The 27,234-nt window shown below is 46.8% G+C and overlaps 1 protein-coding gene across 1 annotated transcript in view; it reads right to left on the bottom strand.

Annotated features, from left to right (window-relative positions):
* Positions 1–27,234, bottom strand: part of LOC144098521 (plexin-B-like) — a 192,377-nt gene that overhangs the window by 62,924 nt on the left and 102,219 nt on the right. Inside the window, exons 9-13 of the mRNA XM_077631226.1 lie at positions 17,208–17,355; positions 9,187–9,346; positions 8,359–8,455; positions 7,604–7,712; positions 2,923–3,051 (exon numbers count right to left, since the gene is read on the bottom strand). Of these exons, the coding sequence (XP_077487352.1) occupies positions 2,923–3,051; positions 7,604–7,712; positions 8,359–8,455; positions 9,187–9,346; positions 17,208–17,355 (643 nt within the window). The remainder of the gene's footprint in view (positions 1–2,922; positions 3,052–7,603; positions 7,713–8,358; positions 8,456–9,186; positions 9,347–17,207; positions 17,356–27,234) is intronic.

Raw genomic sequence — 27,234 nt, 5'->3', positions numbered from 1 at the left:
CATGGCCAATTATTCAGGGCCAATGATTCATGGCATGATTCATGGCGAAGCGTAAAAGAAGTATGCTGTGGTGTTATACCCACATTCAACCACGTGTCGCTCTAAGGGTCGGAACACTATTGTGCGTTCATGCGTAAGAGTATCGCTTATATGCTGGCGCGTGAACATGTCACAGCGTTGAACATTTGCTACGGCAAGTGTGAGTGCAGTATCAAGAGCGGAGAATGCTTACCTAGATTTGTTTAATCGCATACTTTGTGTTCATATGTCATGAGTGATTTCTGGCTTTGTCGAACGATTTTTAATGCTTTGCTAGCGTTAATATGAAACTAAATTTCTCAAGTTGATTAAGTGGCTTCATTGTTACCGAAACTGTTTGTACTTGGTGACTTTTAGTTCCTTTCTTTCTGTCACTATATACAGTACCTATTGGACGGAGCCACATCTAGAATAGGCCAACAAATATACCCACGTACATTTTAATAGCTGCCTTCCATAGAATAAAAAAAAAAACTACATGTGACAAAAAAAAATAGAGTTGTCAGTTCAACGCGCAGCAGTGGCTTCAAAGGTTGACTTAATGCTTGCACGTGTGCTTCCGTCGAGTACTTTCGTTGCCTTTTCGCCTCCTCTGATTCGCTAAAGTGTTTTCGAGGGCAGAGTTTCGATTGAATTGCGTCGACCACCACGACACGCAGCATTTATACAAAACGCAGCAGTCTAACTTGAGCAGTCTTTCATATTTTTTTTTTCATCTTTCATTTTTTTCCCAACTTCCTTGAGTCCTAATGACAAAAGTAACGCGGCGGAGCGTTCTTTGTTATAAATGACACCATGGAGTCTTCGAGAAAAGGCCTCAACTACACATCGCGCGAGAAACGTCATTAATCACGTAGGCTTCCCCCTCACTTTCTGGCTCAACTATAAGAAAAACCGTGAAAAAAATACAAATATTGACCCGCACTCGGGATCGTATGCAAAAAGAGGTTCTTTCACTCCCTTTTCTTTTGGGTGAATAAAGAGAATAAATGGCTTCCTTCCAGACCATTAGCTCGGTTTGCCGCTCTGAACGAATCAATACCCTTGAAACAACGGACGCATCAATTTAGGCTTCAAGAGGCGAGACGCAAATGACAAGCCCGGCGTCCCCCAAGGCATTCGCAGGTCTCCTCATCTTTAACACTGTCTCAGGCTGCATACTAGGAGTGACTTTATTCAAATTGTGGAGCTTCAGCTGATGACTTAATGAAGCCTGATTGAGTTGCTTAGTGGGAGATCCGTGTTCATAATGGGCAGACAATTTTGAAAAGCATACATACCTGCTTACGGTATGTGGTAGACAGATTTTTAAGTCGAGACTTTTTTTTTCCGCTTTCTGTTTTCATGACGGTCAGCTGCCGCCAGTTAACAATATACCAAAATAAAAAGCTTCGGAGTATGTTTTTATAGCGACCCGGTGGATAACGAAATCAAACTACTGTGTCCACACATTCTATTTTTTGAATTTATACCGAAAGGAGAGATTGATTTGTATAGAACTAGTTTAATTTATCCCGCATATGCAAGCCTCGCTTGTAATGTGCAAGCGTTGAAGGCTTTTGCAAGCTGGAGGGTCTGTTACAGTATTTTGATAATCATTTACATGCTATTTAGCAGGAAGGCTACGGAAAACATGGCCGGGCTGGTCTAATCCTCTCCAACCTATTCGAAATCTCAGTCCTTCGTGGGTCATTTCGTTAGTCTAATTCTTAACCAAGCCGTTCGTTGTAAGTGGACATATATCCGTCTGAACGTCATCTTTGTGCCATTTCAGAACAACTGCAAGCGCAAACAGCTGGAACGGATTTCCGCTGCCCATTATTTATTTTACTTAAGTGGCAGGTCTTAACAAGAGTATGTTAAAGTGTGATTTTCTGGACCACAACTCATTTCGATGTTAATTTTCCGAGACCATTCAGGAAGAGGTAAAAAACGATTGTATAGGGGTAGTTTCATCAATTAAAATTGGCCGTTGTGCAGGCGTCCACGCGACAATGTAGTTTCCGTGTTAGCGATCCGCAGTATATGGGACCCTAACCAAGCTAACTTATGTCAGTCTCTGGAAGTTGTCCAGAACAATGCGGCACGTTTTGTTCTATCAATGATCGCACATCAACAAGCATGAAGAAAAGACTTGGTTATCCTGCTTGTCTCTGCATTGAAATTTCTTTCGTTTGTGTTTATTTTGCAAAGTATATCTTCATTCAACTTCAAGAAAGCAGCTCATTCTAGAACCCTCTTATCGCTCTTCACGAGTTGACCAAAGACACAAGGTTGGATATATTCGTTGTATCACATAAATTCACACATTCTTTTACTCATCTTTACCATGTACATGCAGCGAATGGAGCCGCCTCCCGGCTGATATCGCATGCGTCAATGATTATGCCCTTTTCAGAAAAGCTTTATCCGCTTTTCGTTTGTTGATGACTTAGCCTAAATGTCGGAACGGCTTTTTGTTTATATTGCTCAAACGAAGTCATGACGTATTGATCTTGTTTACAATAGTGCTATGTCAAAAAAAAAATAATATGCTTAAGTAGTTGGTTTCGTCCCCTTATGTTATCGTACTTTTGAAAGAACCGATTTGAAATGTCCATTTTGTTATCTACATTTATTTCATTCTTAGCTATTGTTGCTAATATTATGCCGTGCTTTTTAATGGTTTGTTATTGTTTACTATAATGTTGTCGCAGTTTGGTTATTAATACCGTTTTTCCTCAAGTATCCCACATAAAACTTGCTTCTATTCTACCAAGATGCCTCACAAACTTTCACTGCTGTCGCAGATGTCGCCGCATATGTAAAACTATTTCAACACCACTCCCCTCTGCAATACTTTGGTGATTGAGGGTATCGTAAATAGTAAACAAATAAACTTACCAGGGGTGCCAATATATTCCTCACTTCGACGGCGATTTCCTTGCGTGCTTCATGCGGAAGAAGAATTTCGTCGTCAATGCTGAAGCTGGGACAGTGCTGGCGGCCTTTGATTAGCGAGTTGTGAGAGTTCTGTAAAAAAACCGAAACAGTCCGTGGTAAATGAACTACCATCGGTGCTTGGAAAATAGACGAAACAGAATCTTTTTTGGGATCTATTAGAAAGGGTTGCGCGCTTTGAGAAGTCCAAAACAATGCGGAACAGGAAATATTTCCACGAAGAACAAAATAAAATAGAAATAAAAGTTGAAAAATATAATAATAAAACAAATTCAGGTAAATAACAGGTAATTAACGAATTGCAAGTATACACATCACCGCCTAGCGGGACGTAGTAATTTTCCCCGCAGTAATGCCTTTTTATCGGAACCCTATTTGCGCTTTTGCGCAAATAGGGTTCCGATAAAAACACATCTTTGGTGTACATTCGCTCAGAATGTATGAACATGCCTTTCCGTAGGAATCACGATGGAAAAATCTTGGGAGCTTTCTCAACCACATTTTTAAAGAAGAAAACGCGATAGGCTTCAGGTTGCTTGCTATGGTGTCTACAGTGAGTGTCAAATGTTCTGGGACTTTCCCGCCAAATCTCCGGTAGGAACAAGTTCTAGTATGACCTTATATGGTATGCATGAGTCATCCTCTTCTAGAACTTTTGCGTATCTTCCATCATATGGGATATAATGAAGCGGCCCACTAATCCACCTTAATTCATTTTCAGGGCTGGCGCCACTTCAAAAATTTCAGGGGTCCTTTGGGGTTTTTCGTTGTTGCCCAACTTCCAAATTTTGGAGGACCGCCTGCTACTTGCCACGGTGGGCGGGTTGTTCACAGTCCGGTGGCGAAGTTGCCACCTGCTATGGTGGTCAGGTTGTGATGACGTCACAGAATACCGTGACCTTTCTCGGCCAATCAGGATAGCCCTAAGGGCAGGTTTTGTGGACGGTACAAGGTGGCATGACCTGTCTCCATCAATCAGGTAATTTTATTTCGGAATAACTAGAAAGTGCATGACGGCAACGTAAATGCCACTACAGTAAAAGAGCATAGAAAAGACTGGTGTGAAACACTATTGGAGTGGCAGCCAGATAACTCCGTGGTGAATTTTTCTCCACTTAACTCATGCTGCAAGAACGCATGAGTGTTGGTATTTCTGTGCGGAATTAGAAAGCCACCGGCTGGCCTAAAGGAATATGACGCTACCACAACAGTCGCCTTGTTGATTTTCGGAACCACTGCAACTACCTCCCGAAATGCGCGTGATCTAGCACGACGGCAGTGGTATGCGTGGTGTGGTGGTTTCGCCAGAGAAGCAGCGTAGAAGTTTCTCCCAAGGTATAAAGTGTTGCCTCGAACAGTCACAGGGTCTTACTTGGCAGGCATTCCAGCCCATGTGAATAAGCTGCCATCAACAGCCGACGCCAAGGAAATTGCGAACCCCTTTTGCATGCATGAGCGAACCCCTTCTGGATGCATATACAGATATATAGATAGTGCCAACTGAAAGACAGCACCCGGTTCGGACTCTGTTCCGCATGAGGTTTGCAAGACCTGAGTTGTGCTGTGCTGCCTCAACTGATCGACGCCATTAACAAAGTATGGCTAAACGGCGTCGTTCCAGAAAACACGAAATCGGCCATTGTGATCGCTATTCCAAAGCCAGAAAAATCGCCAAAAGACCTTGGCAACCTCCGACCTATATACTTAATGCCAGCGCTGTGCATGCTGGTAATGAAAAAGTTAGCCATAAGACTGTCCTGGTGGCTTGAGCCCCATGGTTTCTACCACCGTGCCAAATTCGCTTTCGTCCGTCCATAGGTACTGAGGATGGGTTAGCTGTCTCGGCGTTATCAGTTTTAACATGAGCCCGTAGCTACAATGTCCTTGCCGTCCTCGCCATGAACGTCAAAAATGCATAAGATATAATCAGTCATGATGCCATCATCACGGATCAATTGGCATGCTGAATTCCCCTGTTAGAGTACGGCGTTTTGTAAAATCATTGCTTGAAAGCACACATACTGCAATACGCCTCAGATGTTACGCGATCGGATCAATTGTCCCCCTTCGCGGACTGCTCCAGGGGTCGGCATTGTCACTAAATTTATTTAATATTGCTTTCATCTCGCTTGCATGGCACTCACATGCTGTCACTAACGTCAAGTTCTTTGTGTACACTGATGACGGCGCGATGTGGAGCACTAACCGTGACGTGCTGACTCAAGTCCCTTCCGTATACTGGCAGCCTTGCATATTACGTCGACTTATGCTTCTTCAGTCGGACTTGAGCTTTCAGAGCAAAACTACGTACATGTCAGTCGCCGACCTCTGGGGCACTATTAACTCGAAGCAACACCAATATGTCTGCATCTATACGGAACCCCCCTTTGGAAAGGTCCACAGTAAAAATCCTGGGTTTGATGGTCCACGAGTTGGGAGCGGGGGTTGCTTTGCTCTCTCGGGCAAAAATAGCAGGCTATTCAAACGCTGGGTATGATTCGACGCTTTGTTCCTAAGGCGCCCGCTCATAGGTAGCACGGCATTTGGTAAGGGCGGTTGTGCTGCCGTGCCTCGTTTACCATGCCCGATTCCGGCATTTGACAAGGGCACAATGGGATCGCCTTAAAGCTGTAAGTCGAGAGCTAATGAGGGTCGGTCATCACTCGCCTTCCCATCATCCACCCGATTGTGGCGCTCCAAGACAATGCACAGCTAAACACACTAGATAAGCTGCTGCAGGAGCGAAGCGATGCTCGTACGCTTGAAGCAAGCATTTTATTTATTTATTTATTTATTTATTTACACACAACGTGTGCTCTCAGGGCTTATGCTTTGTCACACTTCATTCTACCGCCGATACCGCCAGTTCTTGCTTCCTGGAAATTCTTACAACTCATCGATAACAAACCGACAGATATACGTCGACCAACATCAAGTAGTGCGACGGCGACCCTTCGCGACCGAATTACGGAATACGTAAGATGCTCACCTACCGAATGGTTCCATCGTAATCTACTTAAATGCACTTATTCAGGCCTGCGAAAGGACAACTGCCGTTTACTGCCCTTGCAAGCCTGCCTTTATTAAAACGTCTTGGTTTCCACTCCCGGAACATCCCTACTCCTTCGCTGCTAAGATGATTGCTGCTCAAGAAGCGCTTTGCTCTGTGACTGCCATTCTCATGCTTCCTATGGCCTGCATTGTCGTCCGCACTGATGCCTTTCAAGGAACACGCCTACTCCAACGCGTCAGTCACAGTTCAGAAATTTGCCACTCTTGCGTTACGGCCGGAGTGAGGGCAACCCCATCGTCTGGCTACACGCATCCCGCAGCCAATTCATACAGAGTGGATCCAACGTGACCTCCTAAGCTCCCAAAGGCACACAAATGCTGCGACATACCAAGCGACACCAACCGCATTATAGCCTTGGCTCTTAAACCTGGACGATGTCACCCTCCTTTTAACGAGAAAGGAGCACGTGCACACGTGCTCTGATCCCTCCGCGTGCGGTAACACTAACTCGCGGTCTTACTCGCTGCAGGGAAGGTTGCGCTTCGTAGGATCAGGGTTGGGGTTGCTCTCAATCTGGCCGGAACTAAAAAATTGGCCTAAATTTCGAGACTTACATACCCGCTCCTGGTGTCCAGTGTGAAAATCCCGTAATAATTAGACCGATATCCAGCCCTTGCTGCGAGTTTCTCTGGCTCTGAAGCCGACGAAAATCCGGCGCCTGTCGGCAGCGGGCCTTTCGCCTAACTAATACTTCGTCATATAGCGCTTCGACGCAGGGAATGCGTCATCGCTCACTCCTGGTCTTCATTAGATCCCACCTTTTCCCATTTGTTTGGCCATCCTTTTCTTTCAGTTATCATTGCAATAGCCCTTCATGAACTAAAACAATAAATATCACTTTAAAAAAGATTACACAAGCATACTTAGGCGAAATCCAATCTTTTTAGTGTTAACAGCATGCTTATCTAACATTTATAATAATTTCTCCTTTTTGAAATTGCGTAGCTGTTGCTCATTGCGGATATCCATATGAGTAAGCTGCGAATGCAGTGATGACTTTCGAGTTTCTAAACTATAAGGGGCAAACCACAACGGAGGTCTAATGGTTTGAGCATCTGCCTCGTATGCAAGGAGTGCGGGGTTCGATCACGAGTGCCGCCGGGCGCTCACCGGTGATACAATAGGTACAAGATTTCCTCTGGCCTGTTGCTCGGCTTAAGTGGGGTGAAATGCTTGGGAAATTAGTCTTTGACTCCACTTTTGTATACACGAAAATACCTTGTGCCATGACGTTGTTTGGCCAAAACTGCACTTGCGCCTAAAAAAAATATCATCAGTAAAAAGCATATGGCATCAAGTGCAGTGCAAACCTCATTGGGGATAGAGGAAGCGGGATTCCTGACCAGCAAGGTAGCGCTCTGTTATCTCACGATATGATAGTCGAATGAGATAATAATATGGGGCACAAAATGTAAAGCACTGAAGGTGGCCACTAGTCTTCTTTACATTTCAAAATAAATGACTCAGAACTGAATAGCAAAAAAAGACAAACGTCTGACGTTGTTCGTGTTGGCCAAAGACAATGAAACAATGCAATGTGGATAAGCTTACGCTTTCCCCTATGATTACACGCCGTGAACAGTCTGTTGCATTGCTGGTGCAGAAGTTTTCGTGCAGGCACCAGTTGCATGGCCACGAACTCATCACGCAGGACTTGCACCTGAAATGATGATGAATACCCTGTAGTGTTAGTGCCAAACGCAAATTTAGCACTGATACTGACGAAAAACTCACTGGACTTGAATGACCTCAATCCAAAAGGAATTATGCACCGATCGAACATTTTTCTTTTATGAGTGAAACGGTACAGTTCAGGCCATGATGATCAGTGAGGTGCCATATACGCCACGCTCATCATTCGGGTGGAAATTAGTTAACAGTTAAACAAAAGCTTCACTATTCCTATACACTCTACTATTGCTATACAGCTCTTGCAAACAGCGTTCTTGGATCAGAACTCTACGATTGGATTTTCGTAAGCTTACTCAATCTCGAAAAGAAGTGCCAGATTTAGCAGCAGTGTGTCTTCGATCAGCAAACAATAAAAGAAAAAGAGAGTTTCAGAAAGTTTTAACGCATCATGCCAAAGCGAAATTTACTGAGAAGAAATCAGAGATTCGCCTGATATAGTATGATAGTGTAAAGAAGTTGTGCACTGCTTCGGCTGAGCTCACTGATCTGCTAGGTCGGGACATCAGTGATTTCACATGAGACTCCCCTACCTCCCCCAACCTGACATTAAAAAAAAAAGCACATGTACGAGGATAGAATTTTCTTTCCCGAAGGTAAAATATGGGTGCACCTACGTTTTGTGAACGCTGCAGTCGAAGAAGACGAATTCTCGATGAATGAAATCCGTATCGGTTTCACTGGAGCGTACAGCCAGGTCCACGACGACATGGTCTGTGCGGAACGGCAGGAAGGAAACAAGCTTCTGGCATGCGTCAAAAGCGTCTCGGAATCGCTGTATGAGTGTGTTCTTTTGTGAAACGTGAAGAATGCTGATCCCTAAAAAATATACACCTTTTACTTAATGTAGATTACATTATTTCATCTTAGTTATTTATGGGCGTAATGCTGTTGTCTCCAGCCGTTCACTTGACCTGATTTCTGTAAGTTCCGCCGGAAATTTTTTTCTACATTATGTCAACTGTAATTTGTGCTTACAAACTGCCACTCATTAATTTCTGGGAATCTTTCGCTGGTGATTTCGACACTCGTATGTTTTACTGCTTGTATTTGACTTTCCCTTCCTCTTATTTGGGCGTTTTATCAACACAAATAAACAAACAAAACAAATGACCATATTCTTGCTGCTACTAGACAATTCCAATTATTCCTGTAATAGTGTCCTGGCTTCCGTTCGCTTTATCGTTCCAATCGCAGAACTGTGACTGGGAACTTATAAACAAGCGTGAGCTTTTAGATGAAGGTAGATAAAAGATAGTGACTTCTTTGGTTAAGCTATCTGCATTTTGCCTGATTCATTCGATTGGTGAATGACATAAGGCACAAGGAATTCATCAATATGAGGGGCAAATTTACGTAGAAAAACTCATTCGAGAGCTATGCCCAGTTCACAGTGCTACAGAATTGTTCAGCAGGCACTCCTGACTTGGAGAACATTCACTTACCTTTTCCCGGTGGTATGGGCGGTCTGGCCGCGACCAGTGGAGACATGCAGGCAAGGCCCAGGTGCGTAACACGGGCTTGAATCGGTGCGCTGCTGCCGTACACACAGAGGTAGTGAGCACCGTACGGCAACTGCGGGAGCTGGTTGATGACCAGGTCGACCTGTAACAACAGAGTACATTACATCTCAGCAGGACCGCAGAAACAGGATGGACTGCAGTTACGCCAGCTATGGCACAGACAACTTCTTTGGCTTTGACTTTATCATGCATCGTCCATTTTTATATCGCGTGAATTCATTGTCTCCGCATTCACTAATTTGCGAGTTGAATTAGCTTTGCATAGCGGTAGTCAAACTAGCTTAAATAAGGGGCGATTTCTAAGAGCTTCAGATACACAGTTCCACAGTTCCATTTATGTATTTCTAATTTCATGAGCTTTTATATGTATGTAATTAATTTTAGTTATGCCTGCAATTTTCTTTGAAACTGAATTGCATGGATCCCAACTAGCTTTTAGCTAGGGATCCAGATGTTTTCACAAGCATGCCTTGTATGAATGTTGAGAAATAAAATTGAATCAATCAATCAATCAATCAATCAATCAATCAATCAATCAATCAATCAATCAATCAATCAATCAATCAATCAATCAATCAATCAATCAATCAATCAATCAATCAATCAATCAATCAATCAACCAACCTACAAGCCTACGATTTTGCTTTTAAAGGTTCAAAATGCTTCAATACAATAGAACTAAAAGCCCCATATGGCAGAAATGCGTCTTAGATCATAAAGCTCGCCCACTGGTTAGAGGGAGGTAACGGCACCAGACACGAGCATTCTGATTGGTTGGAGGGCAGTTGTCCAATGTTAAGGGGAATTCTCCAATGTAGAGTACATTTTTGATAACCGAATAACTACTCTTTGACATCCACCCAGGCGCAACCCAGTGGCTACAAATAAAAGCTATACAGCTATCATAGAAACTTCGTAGTTAATGAAAAATTTTTCCTGGTCCGGGGTTCGAACCTGGGTTCACCGTTCCATTGGGGCAGTTGCTCTTCCTACTGAGCTAACCAAGAAGGCTAGCATATAGTAGGGCGAGAACGAATTGATAAATAACTGCGAAGGGAAGTGACTTCACAAGACCAGAAGTGGCGTCAATTCCGGCAAAGACTTCAACAGCTGCTAATGCTTTCGCATTGCAAACACATAATGGAATGAAATGTCCCTGTGGATTATTTTTAAACGCAATCTCCAAGGTGATTACAAAAAAGTCGCGTCTCAAGGTTTCATCCTGTACGAGGTGTGGAAAGGAGGCATGGTCTGAGAAGTGTACCAAAAGGGTCGGCTTCAACTAAATAGAGCGCGTGTAGGACTAGACACATAATGGTGCATTTGTCCTTGATTGTTTTGTATTCCGCAGTTCTGTCGCATTCAGCCATACTTTCAGAGAAGCCACACATTACCCTTAGTGGAACTCCGAAAAATTCGTCCTCAGCCCAATTTCACAAAATGCGAAAGAACTATCGTCTACAGATGCCGACTTTCTAGAAGAACTTGCGCAACGCATCTTCTATCGGATCACGCATACGCTCCCGCCTGAATCTGTTAAGACGTCAACTGAGCGCGCGCGCCACCATTCGGGAACGCACGCAGCTCAGACGACGCTCTTCGCCACCAGACTGGAATGACTCGGGTGTCCCTGGAAAGGCCGTCGCAAGCTTCACGCCGCTCGCGCGCTAACGGTCGTGCGACGCGCGCATTTTCGGACGGCTTCACGCGCGCCCCGGAGGACGCGCTCTTCGTTCGTCACTGCGTGGGCGAGCTGTCCTTTTCATTAAAAGTCAGGCAGGCGTTTACCCTTTGGATGTCGTTTCCCTCCCCCCCTTCCTCCTTAACGCAACGCGCCGTGAACTTCACGCGTGCCAAGTCGAGGGGTGAGGGTGATCGCGGGCAGATGCGTGAAGGGAGGCGGAGGAGGGGAGAAAAGAGGGAGAGATGGAGGAAAGAGGCGAAGCTTATTGCAACGCAGTCACCATCGGCTCAGCGACGCCTGGTGTGGCGTCGGCAGTGTCATCCTCATCTCGGGCGCGCGGGGCGCTCTTCGTCCAATCAAATTCGATTATGCACGCTTTTGCGAAACTGTCACTCCCAATTAAGGCTGCTCGGCGGCGCGGCAGAGCCAAGCTGAGCCAAGCCAAGCCATCACTCCGGGCCGGAGCGTATCGGCGCGCCTTTAGTCTTATAGCGCGGGCGAGTGCGTTGCAAGCTCCGTTGCTAGTATGGCGCGTATCATGCGACGCGTGGTTGAGTGAGCGGAGGAGCCTACATTCCGTTCTTATCCTTTTTTTTCCCGTCTTGTCATTTAGTAGGAAGGTTACCCTATGTCACTTTGCGCGCTGGAATGGGGAACGAAGCTCGCCAGCGTAAAGAAAATGGGGTAGAGCGTAACGGGTGAGGGAGTCCAGTGAGGAAGAGGTTAATTCTTTCAATAACGCCTTCTTCTTGCACGCTTGTCAGCGTCTGACATGGGCTCTGTCAAAGCAGACCTTCGCTCTGTCTCACTTTGTTCCGCCCATGGCTGCCGGCTTCAGTTGGCGCGCCTCTGGCATCCAGGACTGCGCTTCTTATTCGCATATCGAGCGCCCCCAATTAAGCTGCACACTTTAGGCATTTACGTCTCTGTGACGCTCTGGTTTGCTTGCTGCATGGTGTTGCTCGGGAACTGAGAAACGCAACTCGGTCGTGCTTCTTTCGATCTCTCCCTGTTATGATGAATTTGGGCGAGTTTTTGATGTGAGGGATTGTCTTGTATGTACACTCTAAACACGGATACGCCTATATGGGAGTAAAAGGTAAGTACACTGTCTTCTAGAGCACGCCATTTTATAAAATGGTGTTCGCTAGATGACAGTTTACTCCATATTTACTTCTTTCTCTTTAGAGTGTAACGTTTGAGTGTAGCGCTCTGGCAGCACGGAGTAGCGACCATAGATGCAGGCACTGATTCTTTTCAAGCTAGTGCCGCTCAATAGCGCTGGCGTATCGTTCAAGAATAACATCGTTACAACCAAAAAAGGCGAGAGCCGTCTACTTTAAGCAAATATGGCTTCGATTTGTACTTTTTTTAGACTTAGTTGTAAAATTAAAGACGTACCAACTGTTGCTTTCACTGAACTTTTTTTAATCCGAAGACTACAAAGAGCAAATATCTTATTATCTATCGCCGCTTATTATCTTCCTTATAATCATATCTTCCCGCCAACACCCCCAATCTACAACCCCTTGAGCGATGGAAGACCTTGTTATCCAGCCCCGCCCTACCGATTCAGCTCGCACTGACGGACAGGGGCCAGGAGCTGCTGGATACATGTGGATCCCGCAACTAGGGAACCACCCCGTCTGGTGCCTGCGTGCACCACCGATTTATTTCGGGCTTAATAAATTTTGATTCATCATCATCGTATTAGACCTAACGAGGGTTACCACTCGTCTCAATGGCCAAATTTGTCTGTCATTAAAACGACGAACCATCTGCGTCGCGCTGTCAGCAAATGGTGTAAACTGGTCTATTGAAACACAATAAGAAGTGTTAGGGCTTTTGACTTGGTGAAAACGATTATAGCGCAAAATGACGGGCAGTGTTAGCGGCCGAAGACGACGTCGTGCAACGCACAGCGCGAGAGTCGGTTGCAGTTTAACACGAGGCGTGTTCGGCAGCGGTGATAGCCAAGTGCTCTCACGCAGCGGCCTGCGAAGCTCATCTGTTCGCGCCGCCGCACGTTCGACTCCGTGGATATTAGTTTTAACCTAACGTGACGTCGTTGTTGCTAGGCAACGGCACAAGATCCAAAGATGACAATATTCTTTGTTGGTGTTGGTGAGCTTATGAGTGCTGTCGCTCAAGAAAGTTTAGAATTTCATCCGACGGTCGGTAAAGGGAGACTGCCCATACACTTGCACAATCTCGGAAAATGTATTCGTCCTGACTGATTTGAAGTTGTATGACGAACAATTAAAGGTCTTTATGATCGGAAGAGTTCAATAGCGATTGTGCGATCGTAATATAATGCGAACGATAACTGTTATGTTTAGGACCAACCGAAGTACTTATTTCGTTTGTGCTCCTGATGCGCCGTACTTTGTTCAGCCCGCGACTCCGTTTTTATCCACTGAAATTTAGCGCGCCTTCAGCTTATGACTGAATGCTAAAGACGCGTGTGAAAAGCCAATAACGAAAACGTTCTTGGGGTTGACAGGATGCGCTTCAGCGAAATGACGAAGACATAAGGTTTCATATCTATTTCACACGCACTAAAATTAGTCGCGCATTCGGTATACGCCTGTTTGTCGAGATTCAAATTAAATATGACGAAGGGATTATCAGTAATTAGTCAGCATACAGAAACCATACCATCGCATTCAAACCGGATTCCTTTAAAGTCATGATTTAAAAATAAAAGGTGGGGGGGGGGGGTGGAGGTAACCTGCGCACAACGAATAGAGCCCTGCCGTGGCCCCAGGCTTATGGTATACACCTTAAAAAGTTAGTAGCGACGAATTAACTTGGAATGCCTCTAAATATTTTAAGGATACGTTTCAAGGTGTTCTGCTCATGTTTTCAATCCGGCAAAAAAAAAAAGTTAAAACTGAAATAAATGTGCAAGCATATATAGGGAAGGCATGCCTTAATCAACAACAGGCCAGATTTCACACCCTGCGCTTCCCACCAAGCCGAATCGTCCCCCGTCCGCATTCTCCACCTGACAAAGCTCGGAATTCTGGTCTGCGCTCTATTTGCGCTACACGCAAGCTCACGCAAGACCACGGTTGCTTTGAAACACCCAGCGCTGCTGTTGTCTCTGCTCGTGGGCGGCTGCGGCATTATTGAGTTTTAGCGCGCTTCTGGCCCCGGTCCGCTGGGCGGTGTTTATTATTCTTTTCTTGCCCTCTTGCCACACTGGAGAGAGCCAGAGTCCGCACCTGGCACTCAACAAGCCGGCCAGGCCGACATTACCGCGCGTCCTAAAAGCACATGAGAGTCAGAAATAGAAGGATGGACCGGTTGAAGGGGAAAAAAGAAAAGAAGAAAAGGATATAAGTGTGGAGGTGCTCGAGCGGTATACTTTCATTTGGCGAGAGGTCCCAAACCACTGTCATAACAAGTCTCAATTGAATTAGTAGCGAACAAGTCGGCCCTCGGAGAGCACGGAAGAAAGCCAAAGGAAGGGACCAAACGCGGAACCGTCTCTTAGGCGTCGTGGTATGGAGAGGTTGATGAGAGGGGAAGGAAGCATTGAACAAGACTTGGGGGTAAGGATGAAGAACACTGCGAGCGCTTCCTCTCTCGGCTGCTTCGCACGCAGACGCCGGTGATAATCGGGGGAATATTTATGAGCCAGAGAGGCGTGCGACAACAGAAAAAAGATAAGCAAGTGTTACGCGGGAGACAGAACGAACGAAGAGGCTGAAGAGAGATGAAAAAAGAAAAACATGGAGCGAACAACGGATCGTCCCCCCTACACGCTCTCTCCAGCGAAGCGAAGTACATAACTGCAAGCGAAATCGCTGCGAGCGCGTTCGGCGGGAGTGCGCGCAAGAGCACGCTCAAGGCGACAGCGCTCGCTCCGTGCTGTAGTGGCTGGCAGTGGTTTATCGGACGGACGGCGAGCCGCAAAAGCGGCCGCATTTGCCGAGTCCTTAACTCAATTAATATGTTGATGCAGAGACCGAAAAAAAAATGGCCTCGAGCTAGCCGAGTTGACTGAGCCGCGGGACCACTTGAGCCGCTGGCGGGAGCAGCCGAAGTGAAGGAATAAAAAAAATAAAGAAACCGACTTTATCTCCTTCGCTGCCGCTGTCGAAACTGGTCTCCCTCCGCTCGCGCCGCATGTCGCTCTATGTATTATACATGCGCCTGTGCATGGCTCTTGTACAGCGGGCGGACTCGACGCTGCAAGTGTTATGCGAACTAAGTGAGGGCTCTTGAGTGCTTGTTCTTATTAGTTGCGTGCAGTAAGCGCGGAGGCTATTAAAAGTATGGCGAACACTCGGGAATTTGTTTGCGTAGTCGCTCTACCTCAGCATGCGCCAAGCTGTAGGCGAGCGGCACGTACAGCAGCCATTGTTGTTAGACGAGTTGTCTGGGGTAGAAGTCCGCAAAAGGAGAACTTCTATACAAGGGAGTTGCGCTCTAATAAAATCTGTTCGCCAACTTGAGTGCTCTACCGCAGAAGAGCTGCACCATTTTGGTGCGAGAAAGATCAGTGTGCCGAGGCGTCGGCGTTTGGTAAGGAATGACTGCTCACTAATTCTGAAATCCCAATCAGCGCGAATTGTGTCCTCGCCTGTCGTAGTGGACGCATCAATACGTGTAACAAACGAAACTTGGCGGGCAGTTAAGTATTTTTTTATTGAAGCGTGTGGTGTTTGGCACTTAATTAAAATAGCGTTGAGACACTGACCACTGATAGAAAACTAAGCGGCACGTGGGATATGGAAAGAACAAGGGGTCTCTTACTGCATTAGAGACTTATAAGGTCACGCTATATATTAGGGGCATAGGGGAATATCGGGGGCCAGTGCGCAGGCGCAGAAAAATAACGCCCCTCACTCCGGTTACTGTCCTGCGTCGCCGCACTCGCCCTCCGCTATTACCCTATGCTCCGAACGGATAGCGCCACCCTACTCAAAATGCGCCTATTCTGACCACTTTTTATTTCGATGGCATACTAAGATTACCAAGTAGTAAAGACTGAGTGCCGGCTATCTGGACTGAAATAAACTGAAGCCTTATTATTGACCGAAATTTTTGTAGTTGGCTCTGACGATAGGTGGCCGCTAGTATTGAATTGAAGCCAGGCATCTTCAAGCAGTCCAGCGCAAAGAGAAAAGATTAGAGCCTGCCGTTCAAAGCAATAAGAACGCACAAACTTGTGCGAGCAAAGACATATCCGAGGACCGAGTTTGGAGCGTGTGTGGCGTGAGTGTATGTGCGCGTCTCGAGTTTAGCTTCTCTGCGCTACTCATTCTTCCTATTGAAGTAGCGCGAAGCAAGGCTGGTTACAATAACCTGAAGTGGCGCGTATTATTTTTCGTTTTCAAACTGTTGGCTCACAAACACCGCGGATGGTGCACTGACACTCTCATTACTAAGCAAGTCATCGAAAAAGATCTGCTGGCACAGTGCCTGCGCAAGAGTGTCATGAGAATCCTAACTACTTCTCCTGCAGGGCGTAGTTAGGTAGATGATGGTCATGAAAACTGTGCGCAGTAAGGCGAGTACTAAAAGGAGTCCTATATCTATTGCGTGGCTAAAAAAAACGTTAGCTTCTACCCTGAAATTACTCTCTTAGTATTACTCAAAATGAAGCCCTATTTTGCTACCGTAGTTAACCTCTTTCCTCAAACTGTAGCTTTTTAATAATTTACCATTTAACATTACAGCTCGAACGAATTGTTTTGCTGAGCGCCGCCGCTGTGGCTGAGTGGTTATGGCGCTCGGCTGCTGGCCCGAAAGACGCGGGTTCGATCCCGGCCGCGACGGTCGAATTTCGATGGAGGCGAAATTCTAGAGCTCCGTGTACTGTGCAATATCACTGCACGTTAAAGAACCCCAGGTGGTCGAAATTTCCGGAGCCCTTCACTACGGCGTCTCTCATATCCTGAGTCGCTTTGGGACGTTAAACCCCCATAAACTAGACTAAACTAGACTAAACTAGACTAAACTAGACTAGACTAAACTAGACTAAACTAGACTAAACTAGACTAGACTAAACTAGACTAGACTAAACTAGACTAGACTAGACTAAACTAGACTAGACTAAACTAGACTAGACTAAACTAGACTAGACTAGACTAGACTAGACTAGACTAGACTAAACTAGACTAGACTAAACTAGACTAGACTAAACTAGACTAGACTAAACTAATTGTTTTGCTGAAGAGTATGCTGCATGAGACTCTCAAAATGTTGCGATCTTTTGTTGCGAGGTTTTTCTCGTTCGAAGTCTCACCATGGACATGGACTTGTAGGGCAGCTGGTCCGGCCGCACGGCGAGGAAGTCGATGCACTTGTTGGAGCCGAGCGAGAGCCACCGAGCCGAGCTGCTTCTTTCGGCCAGGATGCCCGTGGCGTTCTGGCATTGCGCTTTCACCGTGCACCTGCGAGAACACAGCGAACGACAGAAGAGGGGGGGGGGGGAGGATAATTTAGAGATGGAAAAGCACAGATGACGAGTCGGGGGGGGGGGGGGGGATAATTTAGAGAAGGAAAAGCACAGATGACGAGTTAAAGTGGAGTGCGTCCGTACGCTAAGCTTTAAGCGCTTTGCTCTCGGGAAAGATGAGAAAAATTGCTATGGTAGGTTAGCATGAAGCAACAGAGAAGCTGGGTACCATTATACCCATGAGCTAGCAGACTGTACATCTACTGGACGTCCGGAGCCAAGCGCCAGGCTGCGATGGAAGCCAAGAAATGCTTTAATCCTGCCTTTGGGAGCAGTAAATGAGGCGCACCTTCTGTAGTCGCGACATAGCCAGTTCTGTCGTAGAAACATACGATTACGCAGCTAGACGAAATGCTCCTCGACGCCGGGAAGTTCTCTCTTCACAACTCTGTATTAAATATGACAGTTTCCAAAAAGTGCGATATCCCGTCGCCACGACTTCTCTTTACTAAATACAGAGACGGACATTTCCGGCTCCTGATTCGTTTACGCGAAAATCTTGGCCTTCTGAATGTGTGCGAGGTTCCGGGCGTTAATTACATCAATCTATCAAGAAACAAAGAAATTAGAGGCAGAAAACTGTCACGTACGCGCGATATAATCGATATGCGCAGCCTTTAAAATGAACTGTTCTTTTCCGCAGTAGCTAGTTTCCCAAGCCCAGACGACTTGCATAGCGCGAAACCTATATATATAAAAAAACACAGGCCGCTTTCATTATTTCTTTATTGTTCAGTAGAATTGACTCAACTTCTTCGCTAAGTTGAACTCAATATTAAGCGACCATCCCTATGCAACGGAGGAGCCTTGAGCGCCTTGCCATCGTCAAAGCACTCCCCTTATCGCTTTCCATGCCTCAACTACTTTCATGAAACATAGTATCGGCCAAGCCCCTTCTTTCCCATTCCTCCGACACGCTTTATTTTTTACTCATTACCAAACTCACACCCGCCTCGTATCCCTCTTCCCAGTCTTTCGAGAGGTAGAAAGAAGAAATGTAAATGTACGAAAAAACCACAACACAAAATAACGGGGTTCATCGGGCAAGTTGAAGAAAGCATACGGGTCTCATTATTTTTATATTTCACGTGGCACGCCAAAATAAGTGAAGAAAAAAAGAGGGAGTTTTCTTTGTCTTGTAAAAGACAGCAGATGTCATGGACGGCAAGCATAACCAGAGCGCCGCCATGCGGCGGGCTGGGTGTAAGCGGCGGGCGCGCCTTTCTTTTTCGCCATAAATTATCGGTAACCGAGTTTGGCACCGCCAAAGCCTCAACGACGCGCTGGAGCGGGTTACCCGCAAGACTGGCTGAATCAGGCCCCGCTTGCCGTCGAAAGGAAGCAGGCCCTCCGCCTGTTCAACCGAGGTTATGGGAAAATAAACAAAAAAAGTGGAGCTCAACAGTTTGAAAGAAAGGGGAAAATTTTTTTTATTGATTGAACATTAATTCTTGTTGCCTCAAATATTCGGGTGCTTTGTAGGTCTGTTTCAATTTTCTTACTAGAGCTGGAACGCACTCTGTGCTTCACAGAGAAGCGATAAGGCAGAGCAATGAACTCGCATCTTTCCGGATGTTCTTGGTGGCGATCCAGAAGTTCTTAAATGACTCGGGGTTGAGTTCTCGACAATAAACTTTAAGCTTTAAGTGTGCGCCCTCTGTCCCCTTGACTTAGTGGTCGATGGGCACGTGAAAAATCATTTCGTGGAGGAAAAACGCTAAGGCGCCCGTGTGCTGTGCGATGTCAGCGCACGTTAAAGATCCCCAGGTGGTCGAAATTATTCCGGAGCCCTCCACTACGGACCTATTTGTTCCTCTCTTCTTTCACTCCCTCCTTTATCCCCTCCCTTACGGCGCGGTTCAGGTGTCCAACGATATATGAGACAGATACTGCGCCATTTCCTTTCCACCAAAAACCAATTATTATTGCCACTCTTTCTTTCCTTTTTCCCTCTTTGTTCCTTTCTCCACGTGTAGGGTAGCCTACTGGGCATCACTTGGTTAACCTTTGCGCCTTTCTGTTTCTCTCGTCCTATCTCTCTTGGAATTGGTAGTTTAGAGTTTTAAACTCGCTAATTCAGGCTTCAGTCGGTGTTTATTTACTTTCGCCCAAGTACGTCAAAACACCGTCCGGAGATTCAAAAATTGTTAGGGAAAGGAAATGGCGCAGTATCTGTCTCACGTACATCGTTGGACACCTGAACCGCGCCGCAAGGGAAGGGATAAAGCAGGGAGTGAAAGAAGAAAGGAAGGAATAGGTGCCGTAGTGGAGGGCTCCGGAATAATTTCGACCACGTGGGGATCTTTAACCTGCACTGACATCGCACAGCACTCGGGCTCCTTTTGCGTTTCGCCTCCATCGAAACGCGGCCGCCGTGGTCGGGTTCGAACCCTGGCAGTCAGGCTCAGAAGACGAGCGCTATAACCACTGAGCCACCGCGACTTCTCGTTTACGATTGAGTTCAGAAAAAAAAAACGTTTTTTTGGTCTGCGTATTTTTATTTTACAATATTCTAAATAAAGCAAAAGGGCCCAGAGCTAGGGAAACGAACAGGCACAATTAAGAAAAAAAAAACGTTCCCGTTTCTCTGTGTACTTAAGCGTTCGGGTTCTTCACATTTGGTTTGCCCTGATTTTTATTCCTGATTCTCTTTTTTTTTATTTGGCTAAGAAAACTAGAACCTAGAACACGGGTTCGAGCAGCGCAATCACTTTGACAGGCGCAGTTTATTATCAGAGTTCGAGAGAAAAGCAAGAACACGAAAGCCGGAGCAAAGAGACGCGTCTTTGTCCGCAACTGAGGAACGAAAAATAACTTAATTACAGGCGCGTTCTTTCCGGCCACGCGGACTCGGTCCGATGAGCCAAAAGAACAGCCGAGTGAACGAGGAGGTGTATAGCACTGAACAAAGAAGAAGCCACGAAAACTGTACGAACAAGAAACTACGCAAATAAACGAAGCAGAGGTTGGTGGAACGAAGAAGAGAGGGCTGGGGTGTGGGGGTGGGGGGGGGGGGGGGAGGAAGGCCGGTAAGGTGCTACCTAATCACGAAAACCCAAAGGCGCTTCACTTCGGACAAAGAAGACATTCAAGGAACTAATTAAGACGAGTAGTACTGGCGACTTGGAGGCCCGCGAAGCGAACAAAGAATAAGGGCCAGTTCGGTGGCACCCTGACTGGGCGATGAAAAAGAAAGAGGGAAGAGAAGAAAAAAAGAGGGAAAGGGGAAAGAATTATCAGAGAAGGCGCCGGAGAACACGGAATCGGAGTCGCACTTCTCTGCTAGGCCCGCCTTTATCAGCTCTTTTCCACGCGCGTCCAAGCGCAGTGCCCCAGCTCACCTTCTCCTAGTTTTGTCGGAGAACTGTGTAGATAGTCGAGGGTGGATGCTTTGATCGAGTCGAGTGCACTGTTTACTGCAGCAGGTAAAGCGGCGAAAAAGTGGTTGTTGATTTTTTTTTTATTTCAGCCTTTGTATATCATTACAACGTGCTGTAGAAATTGCACGCATATGGAAGCGAACAGCTATTTAAAGCGTCAGAGGCTTTGTAGAAGTGATAAGAAGGCCGTGTGCAAGATACTATATTTGTGCTGGATGCGAGTAGCAATTGATACATGCTAAGAACAGAAGAGAGCAAGAGACCGTAAGAGGGAGAGTCGATTAGTCAGCAAACGCCAGTTAAGGACCAAGAACCAATGGACGTGGGGAGGATGTGTAATAGAGAGTAAAGATATTCCATACGGGCACCGTAGGGTCACTTGGGATAACGAAGTGGATTTGAAGGGAAGGTGCGTATGTGGGGTCAGCAGCGAGAAGTAGGGAGATGAGAATAGGAAGCTTACGAGGATATAATGGCAGCAGCTGCCACAGGAGAGAGTAAATTACTGATAAAGGCGAGAGGCTTTTGGTGATGAATAAATGTATTAAAGTGAAACCAGCGCAATAATTAACATGTAGTCATTATGCATGACGATTAAAATAACGTGACTACGCAGATAATGTGCCCCAAGAAGAAATGCCCTGCGGTGTGCACGTGTTATACAGTTAAGAACTACAAGTGACCTTGCTGCTACAATGATCTAAAGGAAAGGAAAGTTTTCTCCTTCACCGTACGAGCCTTTATCAACGCAATAACACGCCATGAGAAAGGAGCAAAAAAGTACGACCAAGAGGCTTCGTCGTGAAGTCGGCGCATGAATCGCCATGAGTCATCTCGTGTAATCTCATTGCTTCTACACTTCTTTTTTTTTTCTTCCTCTTCCAATATCAGCGTCGACTCAGGCAGCCATTAGTCTTCGTTCTCAGAAAAACGCCACCCAGCCTCTGCTCTTTCGGAGCACGCCGAAAAAACTCCGTCAGCCATTTCGGCAGCTGAGCCGAGTTTGCTAACAAAGGAGAAAGCGGGAACACGACGTAGAGAAAAAACAAAAAAAGAAAGATGAAACACATAGAGGGATGCATGGCGAGCTAGAAACAATGGCGACGAGCCGAGACTGTATATAAGGCGATAGACGCACCGCGAATAAAGCCTATAGTGTGTATGATAGCGATAAATTTTCATCATCGCTACTCCGTGGGTCTTGTTCCTTTTTTATTTTATTTTTTAGCTCCCCGGCTTCTCTTCCCTCTTGCCAACGTTCGTCCGCTGCTTCCTCAGCTCGTTCATCGTACAGGCCGTAATAACTAAAAGGGAATTCTCGAAGTAAGTATGCGCAAGCACTTTAAGTGACTGCAAGCAGCCCTAAGAGATGAGAGGAAAAGGTGGATATCTCGAAGTCACTGAGCGCGAGGCCCCGAGGAGTGCATAGTACTGCGCGCTCTTGACGACGGTCGTTATTCGCACACCATCCAAGACGACGTCGACGAGACGACGAGAAGCCTCGCCTCGGGGCGTTCATCGAGCTTTTCCACCCCCCGTCCCTCCTCCTTTCTCTATTCTTGTCTCCATTCTTTCTCTCTTATTAATTTCAGCCAGGTTCCCCGCGTAACCCCTCCGAGCATGCATCATCGTATTAGCGACATCCATTCTCGTCGGGCGCGATAAATGCCACTTCCGCAACGACGCCCCTCCTCCGGCGACGGCGATCCCCGCGCCATCTCTCGGGTGCGCACGCACACACGAACATACACTGTTCGTTGTTCCTCGCATCGCCCGACGACGACACTCAACAAGACTGCGCATGTAGTTCTTCGCTAAAATCGTGCACCGCTGGAGAGGCTATACGTAAAGCCTTGCGTCGGATAATCGGGCTGTCTCCGAAAACAGGTCGTCTGCGCATAAGCATAGTTCGTGATTAGCCGCTGCCTTCGATATCTTATCGTTGGTTATGATGACTGGTTGCTGAGCACAGGGACGCTTGCCCCTATTTTGCGTGCGACGTTATCGAATACAGCTTAACGATTCCTTTTTTTTCGATTTTAATCTTTGCTGGGCAAGGGGATCGGTGCTGGCCAAATGCGAATGATTAACGGGGACTCAGCATTGCTTGTTCAATAAACGAAAATCGAAAAAAAAAGAGTCGCAGGGAAATAGTAAATGTTAATAGAATTCATTTTTTACCTTTATCGACGGTCAGAATGCGCAATGATCATTTTCTTTATTTCCTTCACTTCTATTCATACCAACCGTGACGCCCAAAGGCTGATCCAGAGCAGAATTGTCGATGCGTGATTGGCCGGACCATGGATATGCCTGACTTCCGTGCAGATGGCAAAGTGTCATGAACGCTACCCCCCCCAAAAAAGCGGCTGGATATGAAGCGCACCTACGTAAGAAAAGAACATCAAAATTTTGTCTCTCCTTAGCTCACTCTATCTCGAACTTTCACAGCGCTGCACAGTTTCAATCGGACAAAGTATTTAACTCCACCCGTCCTTCGTGAACGAGGCTCGCTCGGCAACGCTAGGCAACGCTTCATCGCCGCTAACTGGAGCGCGCGTAAACGCCTGAATAACGCGCGGCTCGAGAAACACATCGTCGCCGGCCACCAGCGTTCACAGCGTGAACCCCGCGGTGCTTAAAAGTCCCGCCAAGGGTCTTGTTGTTCTCTCGCTTCCCTGCAGTACCAGCCGAGCATAGTTACCAGCTGCCTCGAGCGAGTGTGTCGTGTGATTAACAGCGGGAACTTAGAGGCGGCGTTCGCGTGGCAAACTCCCCCTTTGTTTCATTGCGGGAACAAAGGAACAGCCTGGCTTCCTTCCTTAATGGCTCATTTCCGCACCTCTTAGTAGTGTTTGTTTATTTGTCTTTTTCACTTGAGTCCATGTTTTGCGCTTCAAGAGTTTGCAGCGTCCCCAAACGTGCCGCACCTAAATCATGCTGAATGAATCCATACACTGAATTTTTCCTTGTCCTCCTGGCTGACTGGGCGTCTGGAAGAGAAAAAATAAGCTAAAACTGAAGCGCTTGGCGGGGCATGCATTATTAATTAACGTTGATTTCTAGGCAACGCGCTCGACCATCCGTTATTAACAAAAATGCATGAGCGCGCAGAGACGACAGGACGTCTTTGAGAGCAAGGAAAACTGTCATTATACGCGCAGCCTGAATATATAGGGTTAAGTTTGGGGGAGTTACAAGCGCTTCCTGTTCGAGGTGACTGTGCAGTGTTCTTTGAGCGTGGGATGATCAGTTAGTCCAAGAGAGAAAGAAAATGCGGGTACCCCACAGAAAGTTATGATTAAGAATCGGGTAGAAACAGGAAAACAACTATATATAAAGAAATGACGGCTACTTTCGTAACGCAGTGCACACAAAGTTGAAGTACTTTCGACTGCACCATCGGTCTTCCGCGCGGCAGTAAATGACCAGCCGCATTCAAATTTCAGAGCTCCTAACCACTGCTGGGGTGTCTTCATGTTTTCGTGAAAGAAAGAGATATAGTTGAATGCACGGCCTCTTGAAACAACAGCACCGGTCTGGGGAAGGCGTAGCAAGAAATAGCGACAGATTTGGAGCCCAGTTTCGACATCGCAAGCAATCAGAATTCGGATTCGAGCTGTGTTTCAGAGCAGCTAGCCGCAGCAAAAAGCAAAACAAGTGGTGAGGGAAAGGGGGTGCTCGGAGGGCGAGGGAAACGCGAAAGACCATTACTTAGCTTTCTGCGGCCTCGAGCATTGCGGCTAAACTTCGCATCTTTCTGCTGCGTGCGCTTGTGCCACGAGCGCCCGTCTCCTGACAACAATCTCTCCCAACAGCACCGCTCGCTCCAGCAAATGCAATCATGGCAACATCTCGGGGAAATTCTTTCGAGATTTCGAGGGGCACGCAAGCGGAGAGGCTGGATTGCGACGTGCTCAGATGACACTCTATTTCCGGAAGGACATTACTCCTAATCTGCATTTCGTAACGTGATATTAGGCTCTCGCCGAGATCTGTTTTGCGCGTTTTTTTTTTTCCTGAGATGCACGGCTCCGCGTTATTCGAACATAAATGGGATGGTTTCTAATCTACTTATATGTGGAAGAAGCAAAGGAAAGGGAAATAAACGGCCGTGATTGAGCTGAGTACATCGTTTTGTCTTTCGTCAACACTATTTGATCAACTTAGAACCGCGCACGATATTGATGGACACACCAACGCAATCTCTTATTTCTCCTGTATGCAGTGCTACCAACGAAGTAACTATCTTCTGTTTGCGCACGGTTGCTTTTTGATGTTGGCTGCATAGTTCAATGACCCTCTCTTGCAACACAGTTGATGGCTTTGCGGCACACGTATTCGCCGAGAATGGGCAAACTTATCGAAGAAAAACATCTCGCTTCCGCTACGTGAATATCCAAAAAAAAACAAGAAATGCAAGAGTAGTTATCTCAAAGTGGAAAGATTGCTATTGTTAAAAAAAAACGCGAACAAAGGGGCGTGCTTCCTAGCTCTTCTTCCTATAGGGTTAATTGTTACACCCCACTCTGATTGGTGGGAGCCACCTGTGTAGTCTAGACTGATATATGGCAAGGATTACCCGCCGCCTCAATGGCAACACTGGCTAAAGGCACAGCCGCAGTAAAACAGTGAATCCGCTAGATAATCGCTAACGAATACAACCCCTGAGTTAAAAATTCAAAGCTCCTCCTCTTCGCCATCCCGCGCCGTCCTCCAGGCTAGCAAAGCTGAGGCCTTCCTTTTCCCGTATACACTGAGCTAAACTAGACTGAGAGAGACAAATAGAAAAGGAGGAACTAAAAACAATGAAAACTAGAGAACAGAGATTAACCGCTTTAGTCTTCAGTTCCTCGGCGCGCGGTGAGACCCACGGGACCCAAGCGGTTTGCCGCGCGCTCGTGCAACGGGCCAGAACAACAACAGCAAAAAAACAACACTCCTCCAATTCCCAGGAGTGACGGTGCCGTAACGGCGGAGGGGGCGGTGGCTGCAAATTGGCAGACTCGACCAACCCTACACGTGCGATGCCGCAAAGCAGAGTCCGGCAGATGCTCTCTCCACGGCGCTATACTGACGGAGCAGGCGCTCGCGGAAACATCCCGCGCAGCCTCTCAGATGACTCCGTCGCGGCCTTCTACAAGCACGCCGAACCAAAAGGGAAAAACACCGGAAGCGGCCGGCCGGAAAAGCAACAACCAGCACGAGCCTCTTCCGCTGCTAGTCGATATCTAATCACGATTTTTTTTCCCCTCGCTTGCTGCGAGGCCCGGAAAACAAGTATCTTCTTACTCGAAATAGCTCCGTCGAGATTACGCCGTGGCTTCCAGGCACACGGAGCAGGAAGTACTGTATCCGCGAAAGACGAGAAGTAGGATCCCGAAGCAACGTATCCTTAAAGCGGGAAGAGGGGCCGGGTGGAGGTGGGGTATGCAGTGTTTTAACGCCCTCAATCTACTCGCAGGGGCCATCATCGATTTGCTTGCTGGCTGCCCGCGGTTTTCTCCAACACAAGTCTCTCTTTAGTAGAAGACAAGACTCCTTCTTCGAAGCCAGCTAGTTTATTCGCCTAATTTGATCCCCCTGCCGTGATACAGTTTTCTCACCTTTTGTTTTGGTATTTTGCCTTTTCTTCCGGACGTGCCTGTTAGCACAGTTTTAATGCGGGCTTCCTTCCATTCTCTGCTTGGTTGTTGTTTTTTCCCATGCCTGCGTATACGCAAGCCCACCTTGTCTCCTCCCCATGTTCACGTGGGCGTTTCCACGCCCTCTCCCGTCTTTACTTTTATTGCTGATCTTTGAACCGCGCGTAAACAAGCCCAAGCCTGTTATCGCGACCGTCGTGATGTTATGACCGCTGCCTCGAAGAGCCCAGCAATAGCGGTGCTGCAGACGGGGGTCATAAGACCGTAGTATTTCCTCTGTTCGCGGGATGCTTGCAGTGCATACACTATGTTGCTTTCTCCCGCCCTCTCTCTTTCTCTGGCCATCTCTTTTCTTCTTGCTTTCACATTTTCATTGCATTCTTTCCATTCTTTCTTTCCAGTTCCGCCACGCGCTGTTACGTCGCGGTTTTGCTGCCCCGCCGACAGCGCCACCACCACCAGCATCACCACTTCCACCACTTGCGGCGCTGTTGTAGCCCGATTGCGAAACATTCGCGAACGAATAACCGCACATTTTCACGCCCCAGGTGCGGAACAAAAAAAAAAAAACAACCCACGTCGGAAGCGAGCCGCGGTTGCGAGCTCTGCGGAGCAGCAGCTTTCTAGGAGATGGAAAGGAGGGTAAAGGGGTGAGGAAGTGGAGAACCTAGGGGACGACGCATGCTTATAACCAAACGCCAAGCGGCGCACCCGCTTTTTATAGGCTCGTAAACCGAGCGTAAAATGATGGCTGTAAAAAAAGCACGCAGACCACAACCACCCGTTCGT

The sequence above is a fragment of the Amblyomma americanum genome, chromosome 7 (genome assembly GCF_052857255.1).
Source record: "Amblyomma americanum isolate KBUSLIRL-KWMA chromosome 7, ASM5285725v1, whole genome shotgun sequence".
Lineage (NCBI taxonomy): Eukaryota > Metazoa > Arthropoda > Arachnida > Ixodida > Ixodidae > Amblyomma > Amblyomma americanum.
The sequence above is the reverse complement of the archived record's forward strand: the minus strand, read 5'-3'. Positions and strand labels throughout refer to the sequence as shown.